Source organism: Lynx canadensis, chromosome A3 (assembly GCF_007474595.2).
Source record: "Lynx canadensis isolate LIC74 chromosome A3, mLynCan4.pri.v2, whole genome shotgun sequence".
Taxonomy (NCBI): Eukaryota; Metazoa; Chordata; class Mammalia; order Carnivora; family Felidae; genus Lynx; species Lynx canadensis.
Genome location: NC_044305.1, coordinates 128,524,928 through 128,547,489, shown reverse-complemented (window position 1 = coordinate 128,547,489; position 22,562 = coordinate 128,524,928). Strand labels below are relative to the sequence as shown.

General features: G+C 44.2%; 1 protein-coding gene across 1 annotated transcript in view; it reads right to left on the bottom strand.

Annotated features, from left to right (window-relative positions):
• The window catches only part of NBAS (NBAS subunit of NRZ tethering complex), a 333,519-nt gene that overhangs the window by 8,422 nt on the left and 302,535 nt on the right, over positions 1–22,562 (bottom strand). Inside the window, exons 49-51 of the mRNA XM_030311617.1 lie at positions 13,737–13,876; positions 9,421–9,565; positions 2,749–2,877 (exon numbers count right to left, since the gene is read on the bottom strand). Coding sequence (XP_030167477.1) covers positions 2,749–2,877; positions 9,421–9,565; positions 13,737–13,876 — 414 coding nt within the window. The remainder of the gene's footprint in view (positions 1–2,748; positions 2,878–9,420; positions 9,566–13,736; positions 13,877–22,562) is intronic.

Sequence of the window (22,562 nt, the reverse complement as noted above, 5' to 3'; positions counted from 1 at the left end):
ACCTTTTAATGGTGCTGGGAGAGCAATGATGAACTACAGCTAAGTTCTTATTTCATTTATAGAGCATTCTTGAAGTGACAAAGTGACAGAGATGGAGAACAGATCAGTAGTTGTCACAGGTTGCTGGGGGCGGGGGGGAGCATGTGGGGGAGGAAGAAGGTGGCTGTGGCCACAAAGGGTCCCCCACAAGAGATCCCTGGGACGCAACTGCTCTGTGTCTTGACCGTAGTGGTGGTGACACAAATCTCCATGGGACAATATTGCACAGGACTTCACACCCAAGTGAGTGCCTGTAAAACCACTGCCATCTGAATAAGGTCCAGAGATTGAATCAGAACATTGCACTACAGCTATGCAACATGCTACCATCAAGGGAAACCATGTGAAGGGTACAAGAGATCCCGCTGTACTATTTCTTCCAATTGAATGCGAATTTAAAATTATCTCAAAGTAAAAAAGTTAAAAATTTTTAAAAACTGGAAAACCCTGCCAAACTTCAGCTCTTGGGAGGATGCACAAGGTCTGACGATACTCAGCATTTCCATGAACACATTTTAAGGTCACAGATGGGTTGGCCTAATGTAAAAACTCAACCTCAGTGCAGGGAATTACAGTTAAGTGCCATTACCAACCTCCCCCAGGTAAGGGCCTCGGTGGTAGGTAAGTAACTCACCTCAGCAACTGACATCTCCGGTTTTGATTTGTGGATCTGAAGGCCACTGAGGTTTTGGGTGTCATCATCACAACCCCAGACAAACCACCCACAGTCTGAAGGGCTATTTCACAACCACAGAGCTTTAGCCCAATGCTGCACATGACACGGAAGTGTTATGGAGGTAACTCAGCACCATTTACAAATGACTTGGGTGTTGCAGTGTTCCCACTTGGTTTCTTACTGTGATAGCCAGTGGTAGAGGGTGTGCGTGGGTGTGTGTGAGTGTGTGTGTGTGTGGGAGAGAGAGAGAGAGAGAGAGAGAGAGAGAGAGAGAGAGAGAGAGTATATGTGTGTGTATGAGTGTGTGTCAGGGGTGTGTGTGTGTGTGTGTGCGTGTGAGACTATGTGTCAAGGGCGTGTGTGAGCGTGTGGGGGGGTGTGAGCATGTGTGTCAGGGGTGTGCGTGGGTACGTGTGTGCAGCAAAGCCAGTCTGCAGGTGGGGAGCCCCAGTTCTAGTTGCAGTCCTCACGGATGCATTCGGGATGAAGAATCTTTACAATGAAACCTGATCTACTCGCCTCTGGAATTTAGGATGCACTAAGGGAGCTCCATGCAGGATGAGTACAGAAGGGCGATGGATAACACATCACTGTAGTCTTCTCAGAGAGGCCCATGGCCAATTTAGTGGGAACGCCTAAGCAGAGACACTAAGAGACGACAGTGGGGAGAAGGAAAAGCACTGAAAACATGCAGCCTGATTTTCTTCTGTTTCTCCCTTCTTCCTAATTTCTTGGATTTGCAATAAAAAATGGGCTAAAGAAAAAAACAACATTGTAATTCTTAGGTTCTTGTCCATTCCCAACACTATGCAGGGTTTATCTGAGCACAGTTGGATGGGGGGTTACAGCAGACGACAGGTCCCCTCTACTCCCTACTAATGCCTTGTTTCCAAAGAGGCCCCTGCTATGATCAATCATCAGTGATAATGAAGAGTGGTCATAAAAATGTTTGCAGAAGCTTTATATTATTTCAGAAATACATCTCAATGAATAAATGCATTAGATTCTTTTCATTTTGCTCATTATGACAATTTCCAAATGGAATTATTGTCTACTTTCTGTAACCATAGACCTAACTTTCTGTATCCGTTGTCATTAAATCTCTTCATGGTCTTGTTTGGCAAGTATGTACCCAGGTTCTAGAATTCTCTTCTCCTCTCTTGTCCCTAGAAAACATCCTCTAACATTTTTGTTAAAAAAAAAAAAATATAATTGTGTGTGTGCGTACATGTGTGTGAGTATACACGCATACCTAAAATTATATCTGTGTGTGTACACACTCACATAGACACACACACACACACACACACACACACACACAAATTTTACAGTGAAAGAATGATCTCTATAGAAGGATTTCAGTAAGGATTATACAATGGAAATTCATTAAAACACAACTCTGAGCTACCTATTTCTAAAGTGTAAAATTTGAAAAGGGAAGTGAAAGTTTCTTCCTTAATCACGATAACAAGACAACCAGCCTTGAGGGAGAAATCTCAAGCCTTGACTTTAGTACGTCATTCCTCAAGCCCAGACACTGCTTCAATGGCGCGTTAGTCTGCCAGGGGAAACAGGGCTTGAGATTTTAGAAGGTGCCAGTAAACATTACCTGCAGCCACTGTCTCACCTTTAATTAGCAGGCAACCAAACACATACATCCAGGCACAGAATCCTGCCTGATGCGACAAATTCCTGTGATCTACATTTCAAGTGGCAAGGACACGTCCACTTGTCCTGGGCTGCTCTGACATTTCTTTAAAGGGTATACAATACACTGGCTTCTCCAGAGAAACTGCTTCATCATTCGGATTTGTATTCTCAGCACATGAACACAGAGTCTGGTTCATGAGAGAGGTTTAGTAAATGTTTATAGAATAAACAAATATTTACTTCTTAGACAAAACAGAAACAGCGTGGTCAGAGAATACTGCAGACAAAACAGCCTTAAATCAATCACGGATGTTACTTCTGAGAATGACAATGCTAATTCGTTTCTCCGAAGCACAAGCAACGGTAAACTCCACCGGGGATACCTGGACGAAGGCGGTGATGTGCTCCAGCGCCGTGGCGTGAAGGCCGTCGTCCTGGCTCTCGAGGAGAAGCTTCAGGGCTGGGAGCGGCAGGGACTGGCTGAGCAGCAGTGAGCTCAGCGCCCTCACACCCTGGAACCACAAGGGCAGTTATGTGAGCAAGCAGGCAGGAGGCACCCCGGATGCCAGGTGCTAATCTGGCGGCGTCTTTCCACACCTTTTCTAGGAGGGTGTGTGCAGAAAGCGCACACGGGACCACACTGATTGTTTGGTATCTGCTTCACTCCCTTCACCATGTATATTGTAAACATCTTTCGGCCCTATCAGATATTCACTTGATATTCACCAGATATTGCGTTTAACAGCTGCAAAGTCTCCCTCCGGGTGGACACAGGACTGTAATCTATTCTCCTAATCTCTCAGAGCCCTAGTTTCCTCACAAGTAAAATGGAGGTAATTATATCTACTTTGCAGTTTTGTGCCTGCATGGGTGCGTGCGTGTGCATGCGTGTGTGTGTGTGTGTGTGTGTGTGTGTGTAGACACTTAAATGATACAAATGATTACAGGTTGTTAATATTATCACCAAGATCCAGTTATCCTCTGCAACAATAAGAATCAGCAACTTACGTATTGAAAAACGTGTTTATAATTCTACTGTCAAGGTGAACTGAATGTTTCATGAAAAGTATCTGTAGTCCAAAAAACTGGAAATGCATTTGGATCTCCACATACGCATTTGAATTTTATTCTCAGCCCTTTATTACCCTAGCCGAACCTGTCATCAGAGAGCAAGAGTTTATACAAGATAACAAACGATGGCCCTTCACAACAAAAGTACAAGAACACAGGATATCTGCAAGCTCTTCCTCTCCGCGGAGCTATATGCTCCCCCGGTGTCCTGAATGTAGCTATAACAGAAAGAACAGAACATGTGCACTGAGGACCAGAGAGTGCAACCTCCTTATACAAAACAGGGGTTGTTTTTGAAAACTAAGAATCCCTGTCCCCCATGGGACTGGCCTTTCTCCTATGCTACTCCAACAGCAGCATTCCAGAGAAGAAACACTCTAATTTATGACATTTTGATAATTTCTTTACATTATTATAAAGTCTAGATAAAACAAGGGTGACACGAAGAAGCTCCTATTCAAAGCCCCCAGGAGAAAAGCGTTCTTCAGAATCCCACTCACTGGAGTGTTTTACCCTTTTCTCCTTAGCACATCTCTGCTGGAAATCAGCAAGGCCTTCAATTTCAGACTGGAAGGTTGTACTACGTGAACTTGGGTGGAAATGATCAATACCGGCAGGGGAACACGTTTGTAGAGTGTGCACTTCAAGCATCATGGATTCTACCTCACACTCTGTGTGCCCTAAAGCACACGGTCCTACGAGGAACCTCACCGAGCTCCTGGGCCAAAGAGAAATGCGGATCTGTCCTCTGGGATGCCACAGCCCACAGAGAGTATTTGGGAGGAGGAAATATGGACTCTCACACACGACAATTTCACGCAGCTGTCCTGCACCAACTTGCTTCTGTCGCCCTCCACCTCCTCCTCCTGGAATGTCACAGTGATGTTCCCCTACCTGCACGTTGCTCAGACAGCGCTCAGACCGCACTGCCCAGGAGACCTCGTGGCCACGACAGACTATTCTGTCCAACATGGCAGCCAGGAGCCTCACGCTTATGAGCATTTGAGATCTGGCTGGTGCAACTGAGGCACCGCTTTAAAATTTTTATTCCATTTTCCTGAATTTAAGTTTTAATAACTGCAGGTGGCCAGTGGTTACCGTCCTGACGGTACAGCTACAGTTTTGAGTTTCTGCAGACCTCTGGGTCTGTGCACAAGAGGTGACCTCTGCTGTTTCTTTTTCTGATGGACCCCTATTGGTTCATTGAGTCTCCGCTGAAAAGGGCACAGGAAAACCCCATCTCCTACCAAGCTGCCTCAGATTTCCAACGTTTGGCAACTCCTATATTCTGACTACACTATTTGTCATCTTGCGATATTGTAATTAACTCATTTGTTCAGCTGCCTCACTTGAGGGCAAGGATATTTTCCCTTCTCTGTATTCCGAATTTGCTTGGTATAGACTATACCTAAAAATATTTGTATATCACTCCCTCCCAGCACTCATATTTACTTACTCACTAAGTTCTCTGTAACAGGTAAACAGGTATTTCCCAGCAACTTATGATATTTAGACTAAGCGTATCACTTGGCTGACCTTAGCTTTGATGACAACTTTTACCAAAATAACCTGTATATCCCTCTGAGCAGGCACGATGGACAGATTATGCCAAAGTACATGTGCCTAACTGTCTGGGACATGGTACTTAAAGGGACTTACCTTTCCCTTCGCCCCCACTTCCCATCCCCTAAGTTCCCGTATTTAGAAGGTTGTTTTTTCTTCGTGGCTCTTTAGAATGCATTTATGTCTAGCCCGTTACTGCTCATGGTACTTGCTGACTTACGGCCATGATGGTTTTGCTGACAGAAATATACTTTACCTGAAGTATAAAGTCAAGGACATCCAAGAATGGAGGAGTACTTTTTGAGCTACTGAGTACTTTCTATCTCTTAGCTAACAGTTACTGGCTAAATACTTACTCTGTATTTAAATACTCTACTAGGTCCTTCGGTATGTTCCCCTGTGTTACAAGAAGAGTTTATCGGGAGATTTACAGGGGGATCTGGGAAGCTCTAAGAAGGGACAAAGTAGCAAAGAGAACCATAAAATACCTCATCAGCACCTTCCCAGCTCAAACCTGTCTGGCCATCAAGATACAGAACGAGAGGCCTTGACTTAAGAGGAACAGGTGCATCTGGGCCCAAAGCCAGGCCAGAACCCCGCACAAATGTGATTCATGGTGATGTCCCCAAGGCATGGTCCCTGTGGCTGATGGTTGTCAAAGACGCAGGACCGGTCCACTAATGGTCCTTCTGTCCTTGCACAGCCCTCCTGCTCGTCCTGGGGTATCCTGCACCCAAACGTGCTGCAGGATCTACAGCAGGAACAGAGGGGCACAGAGATGCAGGTCATCTGATCTGCAAATCAACTCTAGACTCTATCAAAAGTACCTCAACTATGAGAGAGAACAATCACACTGAGACTTAGAGGCTGCAGATTAGCTAGGCTCGCTCATTAGCTGGGCCTTTAACTCCCAAACACCTGACCCAAAGCATGTGTGTGACTCTAGTTCATGCTGTGCTTCAGCAAAACCAGGGGCTTTCAGGGTCAGTCACAAAGAGCTGCAACTTGGAAGTTTAAATTTGTAAATGCCAAGAATCTGTTTTATGCTGGTTTCTAATTCTGAATATCCCCCATTCCTTAGAACGCTTCATATATTGCCATGGATACAAGCTAAGAAGGATACAGAACTTTCAAGACTACAGAAATATGATCTGCGAGCAGCACTGATCTTATCCTTCTGGTAATATTTTCCATCAGCAAAACCAACATGGCGGGAAGTAAACAAGAACCAGGAACAACGGCAGGCATTGCATAAAGACATTCTGAAGAGTCACGAAGAACAGAAAACAATCTCTAAATATGGGAACTCAGTGGGGAGACAGGCAATGTGGATGAAGTACCCTGTCCTAGACAGTTGGACAAACGTACTTTATAAACCACAGAGTAGAGCAACCAAAAGTAATAAATTTTAAAAAATTGAGTCATGGATCATTTTACCACCAGAGTGATATTAAATATTATGCACTTCTGAAATTAGACAATGTAATTTCAAAGGTGGTAAAATAAACTTAAGAAGACATTTCCATTTCTTAATTACCATGTTCCTTCCTCTGTAGCCATTTTAACTCACATTTGAGCACCTTTAACAATCAATAAAAATAGTACCTAACATTTGCAAGGTTCTTTTAATCATGGCATCCTAAGAAAAAAAAAAATCTGTAAACATACCCAAATTCAAGACAGAAGTGAGGCAGTGTAAGGAAAATAAACAAAAGTCACTGTGGCAACACAACTCGTTTGATAATGATTATCTTTCACCTTATCAAACCGGAACAGAGAAGCGCTAATGGCTTACTTCAACATGGGCTTTAATCCAGTACCTTCCCCCCTGCCCCAAGAGAACCGGAGGTTGATGGAAACTCGTGATTAGGTGCTTTGGGTGCAGTTGGAAAGAGCCTCCAGTCAGCCTCCTCAAAGGCCTGGAGACCTTGGGGAATACTCAGAACTAGAGTCCCCTCGGAGATCACATGATCTAACTCCTTGTTTGTTTCCGGGGCCAGAAAAGGGAGGGGCAGAGCATCTGGCGCTTTTCTCATGGCCACAGATCACGCTGTGGCCCAGTCCGGAGAAGGACAGTACAATTTGCTGCATCACCAGGGCTCCTGCTGCTCTTGTACATCTGATATCCCCTGCCCTTCAGGTGCTCCCAGTCCCAAGAAAGAGGACAGGCTCTAATCCCCTTCCCTGGTGTGTGAGGAATACTCTAATAGACGTGTGCTTCAGGCACTGTGCTATGTATTCTGAGTTCCTTAAAACACTCGGGAAGCATTGGTCCGATGATTCTGAGATTAAGCGGGACCACTGTAAATAAAATATTATTCCATTTGTCAAGGCACCTCAACCTGGCCGTAGAAGCATATTAGGGAGCTGAATCATTATAGTTATTTAACTTCTCGTTCAATCACCAACTTTTTTTTTTTTTTTTTAATAGGAAACAGAGCACAATTTACAATGCGTTGGTCAATAAAAAGAAGAACAACATACTTCTCCCTGCATGTCCTCGAAGGTCGCCCCTAAACTTCACATGCAATGCTGACAGCTCTCACTACTGCTTTGGACACTCAGATATGTTTATCACCCGCTGGCGGGTGGCTGCAAGACAACACATGTAACTGTTACTGAACCTCAATTATGTAATGAATGGTATGATGTCAAGGTCAAAGATGCAGTGGCCATGTTCTCAGCTAACTTACATTCCTTGCCTCAGAACTAACGGTAGTAAAACCAAACCAGTGAGGATATTTAAATAAAAACCAAATTCTCCAGGTAATGCTAGAGATCTCGACACACTAGAGCTAACACACTACAGGCCATTCTTGAAGGAAGTATCATAGAAAAGGGGGATGACAATGAAGCTTATACAAGCACATAAAACATGCACATTCAATATGCAGACACCCCAAGCGTAGGAAGCATGGCTCACTAGGAAGTATTTATTTTCCAAGCATTCAAGTGGAACGTCGGTTTGATGACCAGATCCGCCCTTTGTTGCCCGAGTGACCAGGAGCCAGACCTTTGCTCTCAGAGCCTCAGTTCCATCAGCTGTTAACTGAAGGTCAAGGAGCCTCCTTACCGGTGGTGGAGAGGGTTAAGTGGGACGATGGAAGTTGAAGCCCAACAGTGGTAGCAAACGCTAGTTTTACTGCCATTACCACCAGCTTGCGATACAGAGACAGTCGGTCCTAAATAGTGCTTCCCTAACTCAGATTCGGCAGAACTGGCATTTCTGGGGTTTGGTCCTGACCTAACGGTACTTGATCTTAGGTTATGGTAAGGCGAAGGTGAACCCCTCATCACGTACATACCACTCACCCTGGTGAGGGCAATAAACTGTGTTGAGTCCCCGCTCCACACAGTAGGTTGAAACCCGCTGCAGGTGAGTGAGGACACAGCCACGGTTCCCACCCTTCCAGGGCTCACAGTGCAGTGCGACAGATCGCAGGTAGGTAAGTAGCAGAGACAAGCAAATCACACACTCTGGCATAAAGGGAAGTTATTTCTGCTATTGGTACTTTAAATATTTTATAGAAGAATTTTGTCATTCTGGTGGTTGGAAACCTTTAAATGGAGAAAATATTTTAAAATTCGATCAGAAAACACTTAGCCGGTCCCTCATTCAGAAAACAATCCATTAAATGTACATTCATAATGAGAATATCTTCCTTGAGTGATTACTGTGAGGATTCGAAGCATCATATTTACAATTTTATTTTCAAGTTTACCTCCTATGTGGCAGGAACCTGGAAACCAATTAATCAATTTAGTGCCATTATCAAAATGCTTATATTTAAGACATGTAGAAGCTGCTCAAACAGCACACTGCTGAGGTCAGATTCACAGCAGGGAGCTGTAATTAATATGTACTTATTTGAGAATGTACAAATTTACATACATTAAACAAATGCCTCAGTGACAGCCAAATTATGGGCTCAGAGAGAGAATGGTGGTCAAAATGGAGGTGGCTGAGTCTTTATCGTGTTTACAGAGATTAAACATCGTGGTTATGTGATCTTCCTACAACAATGGCAGAAAGCACAGAAAAGCGAGAGCGGCTGGCCACCTGCCCAGAGGGGTGCTAACGCTTCCCACTCCATCACCACCTGGTCCGGTTCGGGCAGAGACAACACAGGGGGCTGGCTACGCAGACCCCTGGGGACGTAAGCTTGAGTTGGACATGAAAGGGCATCCAAGAGGAACTGGAAGCTGAGTCACACCCTAAGATTTGCAAAGGGAATCGGCTTCAGAGCATCCTTTCAATACGACTTTTCTTCATTTGATCTACTGGAAATTATGGGCCTTTGCCTACTGATAACTTCAGCCAAGTGTTCCTCAAGCAGAGTCGCTGATGACTGCTTCTAATAAAGACTTTGGACAAGGAAAAGGGATGCCCCCCGGGAAAGCCACTTGAAATACCCGCTTACCTCTGCGGGGAGCATCTGCTTGGTGTCATATAAAGAGCGGCACATTCTCAAAACCTCATTCCCCAGTCCGTCCTTGTTCTCCGATGTGCACCTGGTCAGCATGGCTGTTGCCAGTCTCACCCACGGATTGCTGGTTATGCTGGACCTGAGGGAGGAAAACACGAGACACTGGGAATGGATGATTAACGCTCTAACAACTGCGGTGCGGAATTTTTAAAGAGAGAAGAAATGCCACCTTTTGAAGCAAAATGCTTTGGGCAAACTACAGTCACAATCTAGATGCTGCCTTCCTCCTTCAAGTCTGTATTGTAGAAGGGAGAACATCTCACAGAGAAAACAGCTTGCTGTGGCATTACCAAGTGCCCAGCAGCGTGAAGGCCGTGGGCAGACACTATGAGCAGAGGCCTCCCTCGGGCCATAGGCCGGCTCCCTGGCTTCCTACTTGGGTGACTCAGGGAAGTCACTGAAACTCTCTCTGCCTGGTCATTTAGTGCTGGGGAAGCCACCCAACCTGTCTGGGCCTCAGTTCTTTTTCATTCTGAAAGAGGAATTTAATGTTTTCCTTGCAAAATTGCTTTATTCAATGAATGATGTTTGTAATTGTGAATTATCGCTCTTAATTGCAGGCACATTTCACTATCTACTACCTAAATAATGGCTTTTGTTTATCATAGGATTATGACAGACTCAGGGGTCAGGGCGGGGCTGAAGGACACAAGGGCGCAGCAGAGGTCAGTCTGTGAGCACAGACCGAGGAAGCAACACATAAGAGGTAGAGACGTCACACTTCATACAGCTTCCTTATTTCTGAAACATAAAAGCATCCCAAAGTTTGTTCTGTTTCCTTCCTCTGGATGTCAGGACCTCATGTTTCATACCAACATCACGATTTACATTTCAACAGACAAAGTAAAGGCACATTCATCCCATGGCCTCAGGAACAGGGTACCAATTTTACTTAGATACATTAAAATAATTTTCCTATTTATGAAGATTCTGTTGTCTCGTTAGAATGGCTCTAGAGTCTAGACACTGAACACCTAAGGATGGTTCTTCCCTTGAAAGGGCCTTATCCCTCGCCCCCTAAGAAAAATGTCAAGTGTAGCAATGACAAAGGGACTCACAATACTAGCCTCTGGCAAAGCCTTTGTGTCTCAGCTCAAACGAACAATGTGTGAGGACAAAGAGTCCTGCTTATTCAAGGTACAAAGCTCTGAGAGTGTCTGGTAGACTGAGGAATCTTCTTACATGCAAGGACCCTCCACTTTTCTGGGTTTTCCCTACCAGGCCGCCTCACTGCAGTAGGAACACTGGCCTGCCCAAACAGTGGGCCCCGATGGGCCTTGTGGCTTTGACGACAATTATCAAGATGCACTTTGCACCAGCCAGCTTTGATACACTGGATGAGAATTATACATGTCCCATAAATACGAATCTATTATTCTTCCCATGCATTTTCCCACAGGGGAGTAAAACTAAAAAACCAAAGTTGGTTCCAGTAAATTAGCAACCACGTGGACCAGGCAGGTTTCTCAGTTTTTACCTTTATTGTGCTAACTGGCAACATTCAGTCATTGTCACACTATCCTTCCCTTCCTCCTGCCTTTCCTGATTTTTCTCCCCTCTTTCCTTAACGGGGGGTGGGGGGTGGTGATTTTGGAAGTGAGGTCACACATTTGATTGTCTGGGAACAGAAAAGGGACTCAAAAGTACTTTAAAGAACCTATTGGTAAGGTGTCCCATCATACAGTGCCTTGTGGTGAAACACAAATTCGGGAAAGGAAAAAAGCCACAAGAGACCACTTTATTTGACTTATCCTCAGGTACCCGCTCGGATGGAGACACAGCTGGTCAGAGGGGTTAGGCAGACTGGTAGTGCATTGTTTCAATTCTAATGATTTCGTAAAGGAGGTTTTTAGAACACAGGTCAGCAATTTAGTGATTTCACTTCATTCTGGCCACAAAAGAATATACCTTTAAAAACTGAGGTTTTAAAAACCTGCTAATGCATTAAATGTTTAAAATGCAATACACGCCTTAAGCGATTAAGCTGAGTTCACTTCGTGTGGGTAAGCCAGTGTTTCGAAATGGTCACTGTTCTAAACGTCACAAGAAACTGTAAAACCACAGTAAGCTCATCTACTAGAATCGTTTTCCGATTTTGAAAAACTCTCTTTAGACCAAGACATCCGTTTGGAGGGTATGAAGGAATCCGCAACGCAACCCTGATCACTTTCTTAAAAAGCAAAGCGTTACTGACAATCTAATTAGTGAGTGAACCGCACACCATCGTCACATTAGAGCTGCTTGGGAACCGTCCGGAGAGGCGGGCTCAGCAGGCCCAGCGGGGGACCCTGCTCCCAACGAGAACCCGTGGGCTCCGGGGCAGCCCCGCCATGACAGCTGGGACCCAATGGAAACGCTGCTCCGATACACGGTCACGTGGGAAACTGAAGGCTCGAGTGTGAGAAGCTGTACTGCAGGGCTTCAAATAGGGAAGGTGAGACCCGAATCTTAAAAGTTACACAACCGCATGTCATCTATGCCACAAACAGTAGAGATCAAAAGAAATGGTCTTCCCCCTTTCTGAAAACACTCGTTAGGACACAAAACAAAACCACCGCTCTCCTTGGTTGGCTTCAGGAATTCCAACAGGCTCACCCTGGGGTTAAGTGAGAGGGCCTTTGCCGGCTGTTTGGTAGCAGTCCTTCACAAACTGCACACGGAAGAATGACTCTTCAGGGAAAACTTCCATTAGCTCCTGGGGGCACAGAGGTGCGCGCTGGCCCGGGCAGAGCCGGTTGCTGGGCCCGGGGCGGGGCGGGGGGGGGGGGGGCGGCTAAGTTGTGGGGCAGGCGGGCCTGTGGAGCAGAGGCACGGGTGGGCGCGCCTGCTTTTTGCCAACGAGGAGGAGCAGTTCGTCACAGGCGGCGCATGTGCCCAGAAGACAGCTGGCCGCGTCTTCCGCGGGCATCCTTGGCTGACAGCACGGGGACTGCGTGACTACCGCGTGCGGCCCTGAGTGGCAGCTGCGAGCTCAGCAGGACGTGCAGGAAACATGGGCTGTGAGGGCGGCCGGTCGTCAAGTGAGACCTCTGCCTCGTCCACTTACTGACCACGTGGGGCCGAAAGTTCTTAGACTTCTGAATTCCCACTCCCTCTTTAGAAAATTAGATGATGTCACTTTCCATGCAGGTTTACTGAATGAATTAAGACTAAGTGTAAAACGCACATAACACTGTGTGTCCTCACTAAATGGGAACTATCAATTGATTCCATTCGGATTCTCAAGTCGGCACTGCAAGCTGTGTTAAAAGAGACTCAGAACATTTCCCGGTGAAAATACTGGAACGGAATTATTTTGCTGACGTTATAAATCAGATGTTATTATAAAGCACTGATATTTTTGAATAAAATATTTGGCTGTAGGGGCAAGGAGAAACGGAAAGAAACAGCAATATTTCCAAAAAAAAAAAAAAAAAACAAACAATTTTAATTTTCTCCAAAGGTTGATGCTGATTTTACATATTTCTTCTCACTGGCTCTTTTGAAGGTACTGAATTAAAATTTTTTTTTTTACTCTTTATTTATTTTCAAGAGAAAGAGACGGAGTGTGAGTGGGGAAGGAACAGAGAGAGAGGGAGACACAGAATCCGAAGCGGGCTCCAGGCTCCGAGCTGTCAGCACAGAGCCTGATGCGGGACTTGAACTCATGAACCGTGAGATCATGACCTGAGCTTAAGGTGGCCACTTAACTGACTGAGCCACCCAGGCTCCCCTGAAGGTACTGGATTTTTAAATTTTTTTTTTTTTAAAGTTTATTTATTTTTGAGACAGAGAGAGACAGAGCATGAACGGGGGAGGGTCAGAGAGAGGGAGACTCAGAATCTGAAACCGGCTCCAGGCTCTGAGCTGTCAGCACAGAACCCGAGGCGGGGCTTGAACTCACTGACCATGAGATCATGACCTGAGCCGAAGTCGGCCGCTTAACCGACTGAGCCACCCAGGCGCCCCCTGGATTTTTATTTATTTATTTTTTTTTAATTTTTTTTCAACGTTTTTTATTTATTTTTGGGACAGAGAGAGACAGAGCATGAACGGGGGAGGGGCAGAGAGAGAGGGAGACACAGAATCGGAAACAGGCTCCAGGCTCCGAGCCATCAGCCCAGAGCCTGACGCGGGGCTCGAACTCACGGACCGTGAGATCGTGACCTGGCTGAAGTCGGACGCTTAACCGACTGCGCCACCCAGGCGCCCCAAGGATTTTTAAAAGTAAAGAACAGACCAAGGAAATTTAACTTGATGTTAACACTCACACGCGGTCGTGTTTCATAGGCGGCCAAGCTTGCAGGAGCAAAACCAAGTGCTGAAATTCAACCTCCTGGTGGCTACATTCCAGGAGCTCCACGAAGAGAGAATAGCGGTTTTCTTCATTCTCGATGTCAGCTATGTCCACCTGGAAGTGGAAATACACACTTGACACTGGTGGCAAAGGCTACTTCACTGGTTTATAGACGAATTCGTATTTGATGACTTTGAGGAAACATTCTCGAAAACTTTCACAACGTGTTGGGAGGTAAGATTCAACACCACCACCCTCACCTCCTCCCTACCGCCCCACCACCCGCAAAAAAACCTTCAAAAGCTCTCTGCTTTACCCAGCTTAAAACGTTAACGTTAAACACTGTTTAGAACAAATCACAGGAAAGTTCTGAATGTTCCTTACGAAAATAAATTTAAACAAGTAGATTTCCAGAGAGCTGGCTTAGTGATTTCCTAATATACGTTAAGTTAAAATATAGAATTATTTTATATGAAACTATAATAATTCGTCTTACTTAACATTAGCCAATTTTTTTTGGTTTAAATTATCCTCCATGTACTTCTACTTTTCATTTTAGCATTTTTTTTATTGCTGAGTCTTCATGTTGTCTAGAAAATTTCTCTAGACTTGACTAAATTGTATTTGTTATGATTTTTGTTACACATCAAAATAAAGCAAAATATCTTTTATCTGAATCTCCATTTCTGATGCAGAAGAAGTCCTGATCAGTAAAAAACACTAATTTTTCCTCTCATTGCATAACTGAATATTTCCTTTATTTACACTGAGGCAGTCCTGAAACGAATCACATCTCCAACACCTCTGTGGGTGAAAATGTTTGCTATGTTAAGTTAGAAAGCAGTTTTAAATATAAAAGTAAGCCAAAAGCTGGTTTGCCTGTTCCCTAGCCTCTCTTAACACAGATGCCCCAGATTCGAGTACGTTAGATACAGATGATGATAGAGGCCTTGAAAGGATAAAAGAATGGATGGCTACCTACACATTTGTTAAATTTTCGGTATAAATACATATTTCCAAAGCATTTAATTTAATGGTCATTCTGGCTCCGGTCCCAAGTAGCCCCCTGAAAAGTCACAGCATAGAGTCTGCATTCTCACAAAAGCCGATACGTGCTTATGAAACGTTCAGTAATTATAGGGGAAGCCCTGCTCACATGGTGACCTGGCAGATCAAAACCTGCTTGAAAGCTCCACGTCCTTCTTCCATGGACTAATAACCCAAAAGCATTTTACGGTTTGGGAAATCATTTCATGACCCAGGAAGAGTTCGCCCTTATAACTGTTTTGGGTGGAGAGCAGCACAGGTGTTATTAGCCCCCCCGTTATAGATGCAGAAACAGGCTTATCTGTCCCAATAACAAGGCGAGCAAGTGACAGAGCCAGTAGGTAATTATGATCATATCAGAATGTTCTGGAATTAGAGGACTCAGTAAGCTAGACAAGCCCTGAAATATTTAAATAGGGGGTCTAATTGGGAGTTAGGCAACATTTTCTCACCTATTTATACAGAAATGTTTAAAAAAATTCCAAACTGAAGAAATCCACCTGTTTTTCACCTGACCTCCCACCTTCAACTCCTCTCCAGGCTCAGGGTCTCTCAGATCGTCCGCATCCACCACGTGTACCTCCCCTCGGGAACTTTGATCTTGTTTTCTCTGCCTGCCACATTCTCTCTGCAGATGTCTGTATGGTGCATTCGCTTATTTCCTTCAAATTCCTCAAATGTCACCTCATCAGGGAACGTGCTGTGTAACTGTCCACCTTAAGTAGCATATTCCCCCACACCATCTGTCTCCCTCACCTTGTTTTGCACTTACAAGGATGGGACATGTTTCATATGTATTGGTTGATTGCCTTTCTTCCTCTATAAGAATGGAAGCTCCTTGAAAACAGAGACTTTCACTTATTTGTTCACCGGTTTATCCCTACTCCTTAAAATAATGCCTGACAGACAGCAGATGCAGAATACTATTGAGTGTATGAACTAATGCGTATACAAATGAATAAATGAAGACAATCCATCATGTATAAAATATTTTAGCACAGAATGGTGATACTAAATATTCACGAGTTGCCGTAAAGTTTTGGCTCTTCTCTCTCTCTTTTTTTTTTTTACTGGAGACAGACATGAGGCTTAAAACGAAGGTGCCAGTGAGAAGGGAATCACTAAACATGACTCAAAGGAGGCCCGCGTATTGACATGATGTCTCCACCAACAATGCCCTGTGGCTAGTTGTGTGATTTCAGTGCAGTCCCTCTCTTTGGGTCCTATTTTCCTCATTTCAAAAATGTGCTCCAAGAAGCCCTGAAGTTTCAGAAGATCTGAGGAGGTGCCTGAAGGTCTGCGGGAGGGAAAAGGGCAGGTAAATGGCTGCTCTTGTCGGAGTTACAATCCAAGCTTTTATAGCTTATTTGTAGGAAAGGTTTTGTGGGTTTTTAAAAATGTTTATTTTAGAGAGAGAGAGAGCGCGCGCGCACACATGTGCAAGCAAGCGGGGGAGGGGCAGAGAGAGAGGGAGAGACAGAATCCCAACCAGGCTCCACGCTGTCAGCACAGAGCCCCACGTGGGGACTGAACTCATGAACCATGAGATAATGACCTGGGCCAAAGTCGGATGCTTAACCGACTGAGCCACCCAGGCAACCCATGGGTTTTGCATTTTAAAAATAGTTAAAAACAACCGAATGATGCCTCTAGTGTCAGTCCTCCAGTTTCCATAATTAACGACTGTATGATGAATAACAAGCAGTTGCTCCTTGACATGAAAGGCAGAGTCTACATAGGTTTCCTGAGGACACCACGAAAAGGAAGAGATTAGGAAAAAGTGATTCTTGCTTCCAAGATCATTTAGATTTTTTAAAATATTTTTTGAGAGAGAGAGAGAGAGGGGGGGGGGGGAGGAGAGAGAGGGAATCCGAAGCAGGATCTATGTTGTCAGTGCAGAGCCTGACGCAGGGCTTCATCTCCTGAAACATGAGATCATGACCTGAGTCGAAATCAAGAGGCAGACGCTTAACCGATTGAGCCACCCAGGTGTCCCAAGATCATTTAGATTTATTTTCAGAAACTGTAACAGCCTGTAAATTTTTAGGAAGTGTAGTGTATCTAAAAGGAGAGAAAGATTTTTAAAAAACTATAAATTAGGGGCGCCTGGGTGGCTCAGTCAGTTATTTGGCTCAGGTCATGATCTCATGGCTTGTGACTTCGAGTCCCGCTTTGGGTTCTGTGCTGACAAGCTGGAAGCCTACAGCCTGCTTCAGATTGTGTCTCCCTCTCTCTCTGCCTCTCCCTGACTTGTGCTCTCTCAAAAATAAACATTAAAAAAAATAAATTTTAAATAAATTAAAAAAAAAGCAGTTTTAAATTATCTATCACTGTAGCTGCAAAAGCTTCACCTTACATGAGAGAAGAAAATGGGCCTGAAAATGGACTCGAGTGCATGTTTTTTTAACACGAGAAAGAATATGCCTTGCCAGATAATCAGTACACACAGTAAAACCTTAGATTATGAGTAACTTGTTCTGTGAGTGTTCTGCAAGACAAGCAAACCTTTCTAATAAATTTTAACTTGATGAACGAGCAATGTCTTGCAATATGAGTAGTATATGACAACAAATGTCATATGACCACCAACTGAGCCAATGTTTCTCCCTCTCCCCCTGCCTCTCTCGCTGTGGGACTGTGGGTGATCACCAATGCAATATCACATTTCTGCAAAATCCTCAAAAGGAGGCAAAAGCAAGTGTCATTGGCCAGGTTCCTTGTTCAAGTTGCACTAAAAGGAAAAGATTCCACTGAGCGATAGATAGCAGTGATTCCATTAGTGATAGTGAAAGTCGTGCTACACAATAACCCTCTTCTCTCGTCTCCCACATACCAGCCACGAAGGCTTTCAAAGGTAAGTGCAGGTTCATTTGTTTATTTTTCTTTATATTTTGTATTTTCTTTATTATTTTGTATTATATTACAGTATTGTAGTCATTTTTATGTGAGTATTTTTGGGTTGTGGAACGAATCATCTGAGTTTCCATTATTTCTTGTGGGAGAATTTGCTTTGATATACAAGTACTTTGGATTACAAGAATGCTTCCGGAACAAATTATGCTTGTATACATATTAAAATATCTAAATTGATCTAAATTTACCAAGATAATATAAGCTTATCTTGTTTATCATATCCTATAAGATTTTAAACATAAATTCAGGTAACCAAAACAAAATGAATTTTTGTATAAAGAAATATACACATATACAAAGGACTTCCAGCCTGAACAAAATGGCTTTGACCCATTTTTCCCTACTCCTCTCTTAAGCACAACTATAAACTTTGGAAATAATGAGAGAAAACAAAAGAACTCTTAAAGGTGGTAAAAAGAAAGTTAACTAGTTGGGACCCGAGGACTGGAGAAACAACACAGGTCTGGGGTCTGGCATCCCCTCACCCAACCGAAGGATACTCAGACTCAGTATTTCCTGACTCCTGATCGAAAAATACAGGACAGGCCAGGTAAGGTCATTTCTCATCAGAGTTCCAGAAGGAAGGGAGAAAGAACGTGGAGTTTAAAGAGTATTTTAAGAAGTAACATTTAAAAACATCCCAAATCTGGTGGAAGACATTAACCTACAGATTCAAGAAGATGAGCTAACCCCAAACAGGGGTTAGTGAGTCCAAAGAAATCCATGCCCGGACACATCATAATTAAACTCTTAAAAATTAAAGACAAAAAAAAAAAAAAAATCTTGAAAGCGGCCAGAGAGAGAATACAGTACCTATAGAGAGAAAAGCAATTTTAATAACAGTGTATTGCTTATGTGAAGCCGCAGAGGCCAGAAAGAACTGGCCCAATATTTCTCAAGTATTAAAAGAACTGTCAATTACAAATTCTATATACAGTAAAACTATCCTTTAGGAAAAAAAGGGGAAATGAAACCATTCTCTGGGAAGGAAAACTAAAAGAATCTGTCACAAACAGCCTTCGTCTTAAAGACTGGCTAAAGAAACTTCTTCAAATAGAAAGGACATGGGTTTTGGCCCAATATATTTTTCTATCACAACTAGTAACGCTCCTCATTAATGGCTGCAAAAATTAAACAATCTTAAATTGAAGAAAATCACGGTGTCATATATCTGACAAATTATCTGGAAAAACAAAAGAGGGAAGTATTGTTTTGAGTCAATAAAAGAGAAAGCAATGGGTCTCAGAACCTGCAGAAGTCATGGGAACATGAGATCAACATTAATACCACAGGAATTTAAATTCTCCAAAATACGTGGACACAAGGTGTCACGTGAACATGAATGCAGACCTAGGAAACAATCAGATTCTCTCTTTTCCAGAGGGTAGCACAGCTCCTATTCAAATATGTATTCCCAGATCCTAAATACACTTCAGGCAAGGGTGAGCAAGCAATACAGTATCTAAACAGCTACAAGATGAAATGGCCATAGAACATATTTTAACATAGAGGGAAAAACAACTGGAGGTGGCTAGCAAATGCTTCCTCATACCTCACCAAGGAGACTGTAAAATAATGATAAAGGACAATTTGGTGAAACACGCGGCTTTCAAAATAGTGCTGATAAAGTCAAAGTAACATGGAAAGACGCCATACTTTGGAGGTGTTGCTGGACCTTTCTGACCTTAAGTGCCTCTTCTGTAAGATGAAGGTAACATAGTGCATGATAGTTCTGGTTATTAAATAAGAGAGTGTGAATAAAATAGGCTGCAGAAAGACTGGCCCATGGTAGGCACATAATAAATGACAGGTATGATTTATATTACAGCTCCATATAAAAATATGGGCTGTGATTTCTTCTAATAAGAATTGGGTCAACAGATTAGATGGGACAGGAGAAGAACACAAAGAAATGTGGCTGTTTGGGGATAATGGAATCATGGGTTAACTTTCATCCCTTTTTAGAATCTCATTTATTTGTACAATATAGGATTTGCAATGGCTTTATAGCATGCCTTCTAGAGATGAGTGAAAATAATTAGCAATTTCTCACAAGTTTTTCTTCTATGTTTTGTTTGATTTTATCCTTTTTTCCCTCAAGAGAGAAAGTAATAATATGCCTCTGTTTCTGAGTGAGCGGGGGGTGGGGGGTGGTGGTGAAAATGTCCAATATTTCACAGGCACCCTATAGTTCGTGATGATCCCATACAGACACCTCGAACTGAACATTACTGGATTTTAAAGGCAAAATTCACATGTGAGTCAAACATAAAGATATCTCTTTCCCTTTTGTCTCTGAAAGCGATGCTTCTGTCTTCACTGAATTAGGTGACTTTAGCCCTTGCTGTAAGTCAATTTGTCAAGTAGCTACAGCCTCCTTATCAGACATTGAGTCACTGTCCTTGAAAAAGTGGACTGAGTCACCTATTCTCAGATGAAAACAGCTTTAACTTGAAATTCCTCTGTGGCCGCGGACAGTGAACATGACTGTCGTAAACTGAGGCGCCCCTCCTGAAATCTGCATCTTCCCACAGGCACGGACAACGTGGCTTATTTGATCTTCAGATATGTGTGAATATGAAATCAGTATTAATGTACATAACCATACTATGTGAACAGAAAATAATTAGCGTCACGTAAAGGATTATTCTCAATGTACTAACATCAATCACCACAGTCCTACCTTCCATATGGGCTGATGAGCTGTTCCACTGCCTCTATGATTTATGAAATTTTGGGGGGTAAATCTGAAATTATTTCAAAACTAAAAGTTAAAAGAAACAAACAAGAGAAGTCATCCCCAGCTACCTCATATCCTCATCACCCTGCAAGATGCAAACGCTGGGATGTTTCCTGCCTCTCCTCCCCTTCGTCCTCCAACCTTTCTCTCTAAGCCCAAGAAGGAAGGAAGGGACAGCACTGCTATGCACGACGTCAGGAGCACCACCCGTGTGGTGGCTGAGGTTCTTGCACCTCTGGGCAGGAGGCTCTGGATGTGATTCCCCCTCTAGGGACAGAGCCCAAGAGGCTCCCCTGCTGACCTGGCCCTGGGGGAAGTGCCCCGGGGTGGAGGAAGCAGTCCCACCCAGGAGCAGTTGCTAAACCCGAGTGTGCGTCCCAGGAAGAGGTTGCTGTGACCCAGGAAACGTACAAGGCTCTGAAGAAGGTCTGCCTAGTGAAGGGGAGAAGCAGGGCCTCCCCATCTGACCACACCGCCCCCCACCCCCCAAAAGCGTCCTTTTGAGTGAAAACACAGCCCTGACCTCCAGTGTCTTTCTCCACAAAACTAGTTTGTCCTCTGCTCTTTCCTCATGCTGCTCTGTCTTCAGCAACTTAAGCAAACCTCAGAGGGGCACTAAATGTGTTTCTTGTCCCCCCACGTCTAAGCAGTCACCGGGCCCTTGGGATTAACTCCTTCAGCTCTCTTTACCCTCCTCTATCTTCACAGCTGGTACCAAGTTCAGGGCCGAGTTTGGGCAACCTGACCCCTGCTTTTGTCCCCTGCCTGGCACCCTCCAGTCTGTTGTTCGTGAAGAGGTCAGAGGGTCTCTCCTAAAAACGCATCTCTGATCACGCTGCTTCTCACGTCTCTCTCTCTCCCACGCGGTCTCCGCACCACCACGGTAAAGTGTGCACAGGACACCGGGGGCTCTGCTGCGCTGAACTGAGTTCGCGAATCACCTCCTCAGAGCAGTCTCTCTCCACTGCCTCCAGGCAGGACGACTGCATGCCCTGCCCTGAACCCTGTGCACTGTGCAGACTCTTAACAGCAGCATTACAGCCTTCAGGGTACGGACTTCTTTGTGCGCGTATCTACGTGCTCCGCTGGATTGGGATCCCCACACGAACGGCGTACATTTACCTGACCGGAGTTAGAGATACACACATACCATCCCATTTAGTCTTCACACATCCACGCATTATGTCCGTTTTACAGACGAGGAAACTGAGGTTGTGAGAGGTTTAGTAACTTCTCCAAGGCCACAGAGCGAGTGAGTGGTAAAACTGGGATCTGAATGCGGTTTTGTGTGAGGTGCCCAAACGCTTTACTGCTAACTGTCTGGTCTCTTGTCTACCCCCAGAGTATACAGGGAATGGTGCATAAACCATGCCGGAAGAATCTTCGGTGAATATTTCACAGACCACGGTTACCAGGCATGGCATTTTTCAGCATGTTTTAATTGAGCAGCAAAGAACATACGCAGTGCTCTGTACTGAGCCAGGGAAAAATGCTACTAGATGAAGCAATGCTTTCTGTTTTCTGAAGCAAGCTCCTCATTCCCCTTGCCTAGTCACACTCAACCCAGGCAGTCACGAGCAGAAAGACAAGATGAACAGAACGCGCGTGACATGGTGCAGTGCTACCCAGACTTTAGAGCTGAGTATCTTTCCCCGGCAGATGGGAAGAAGTGCGGTAAAGGGCCAAGAAGACAGGCATTGACATCAGACAGAACCAGGTTCAAACTCCAGTACGATCGTTCACAAGCTGGGTGACCTTAATAGGTTATGTGACCTCATCTCAAACAGAGACTGGTAACGACTCTGCAAGCTGTTCTAAAGAGTACACGCAGTAATGTGCACTTAATACACATTCCTCAGTCCCATCTTCTTCCCTCGACGATGCCCATGACAAGAAGGAATATCTTTAAAGGAAAGGAGCCCTAAGTCATCAAGAGAGGCCTTCCGAGGTGTCCAAATAGTTGCAGAACCCAGTAACACTGACGCTCTCTCAACCTGAAAAGGCACATCAAGCTCTATTAGAACATTTCAGATCTCTTGCTTCTGTCCAGACAAACATGCTTGTGAATCATTTGCTTCCATACGACAAGCAGCCGGCTGG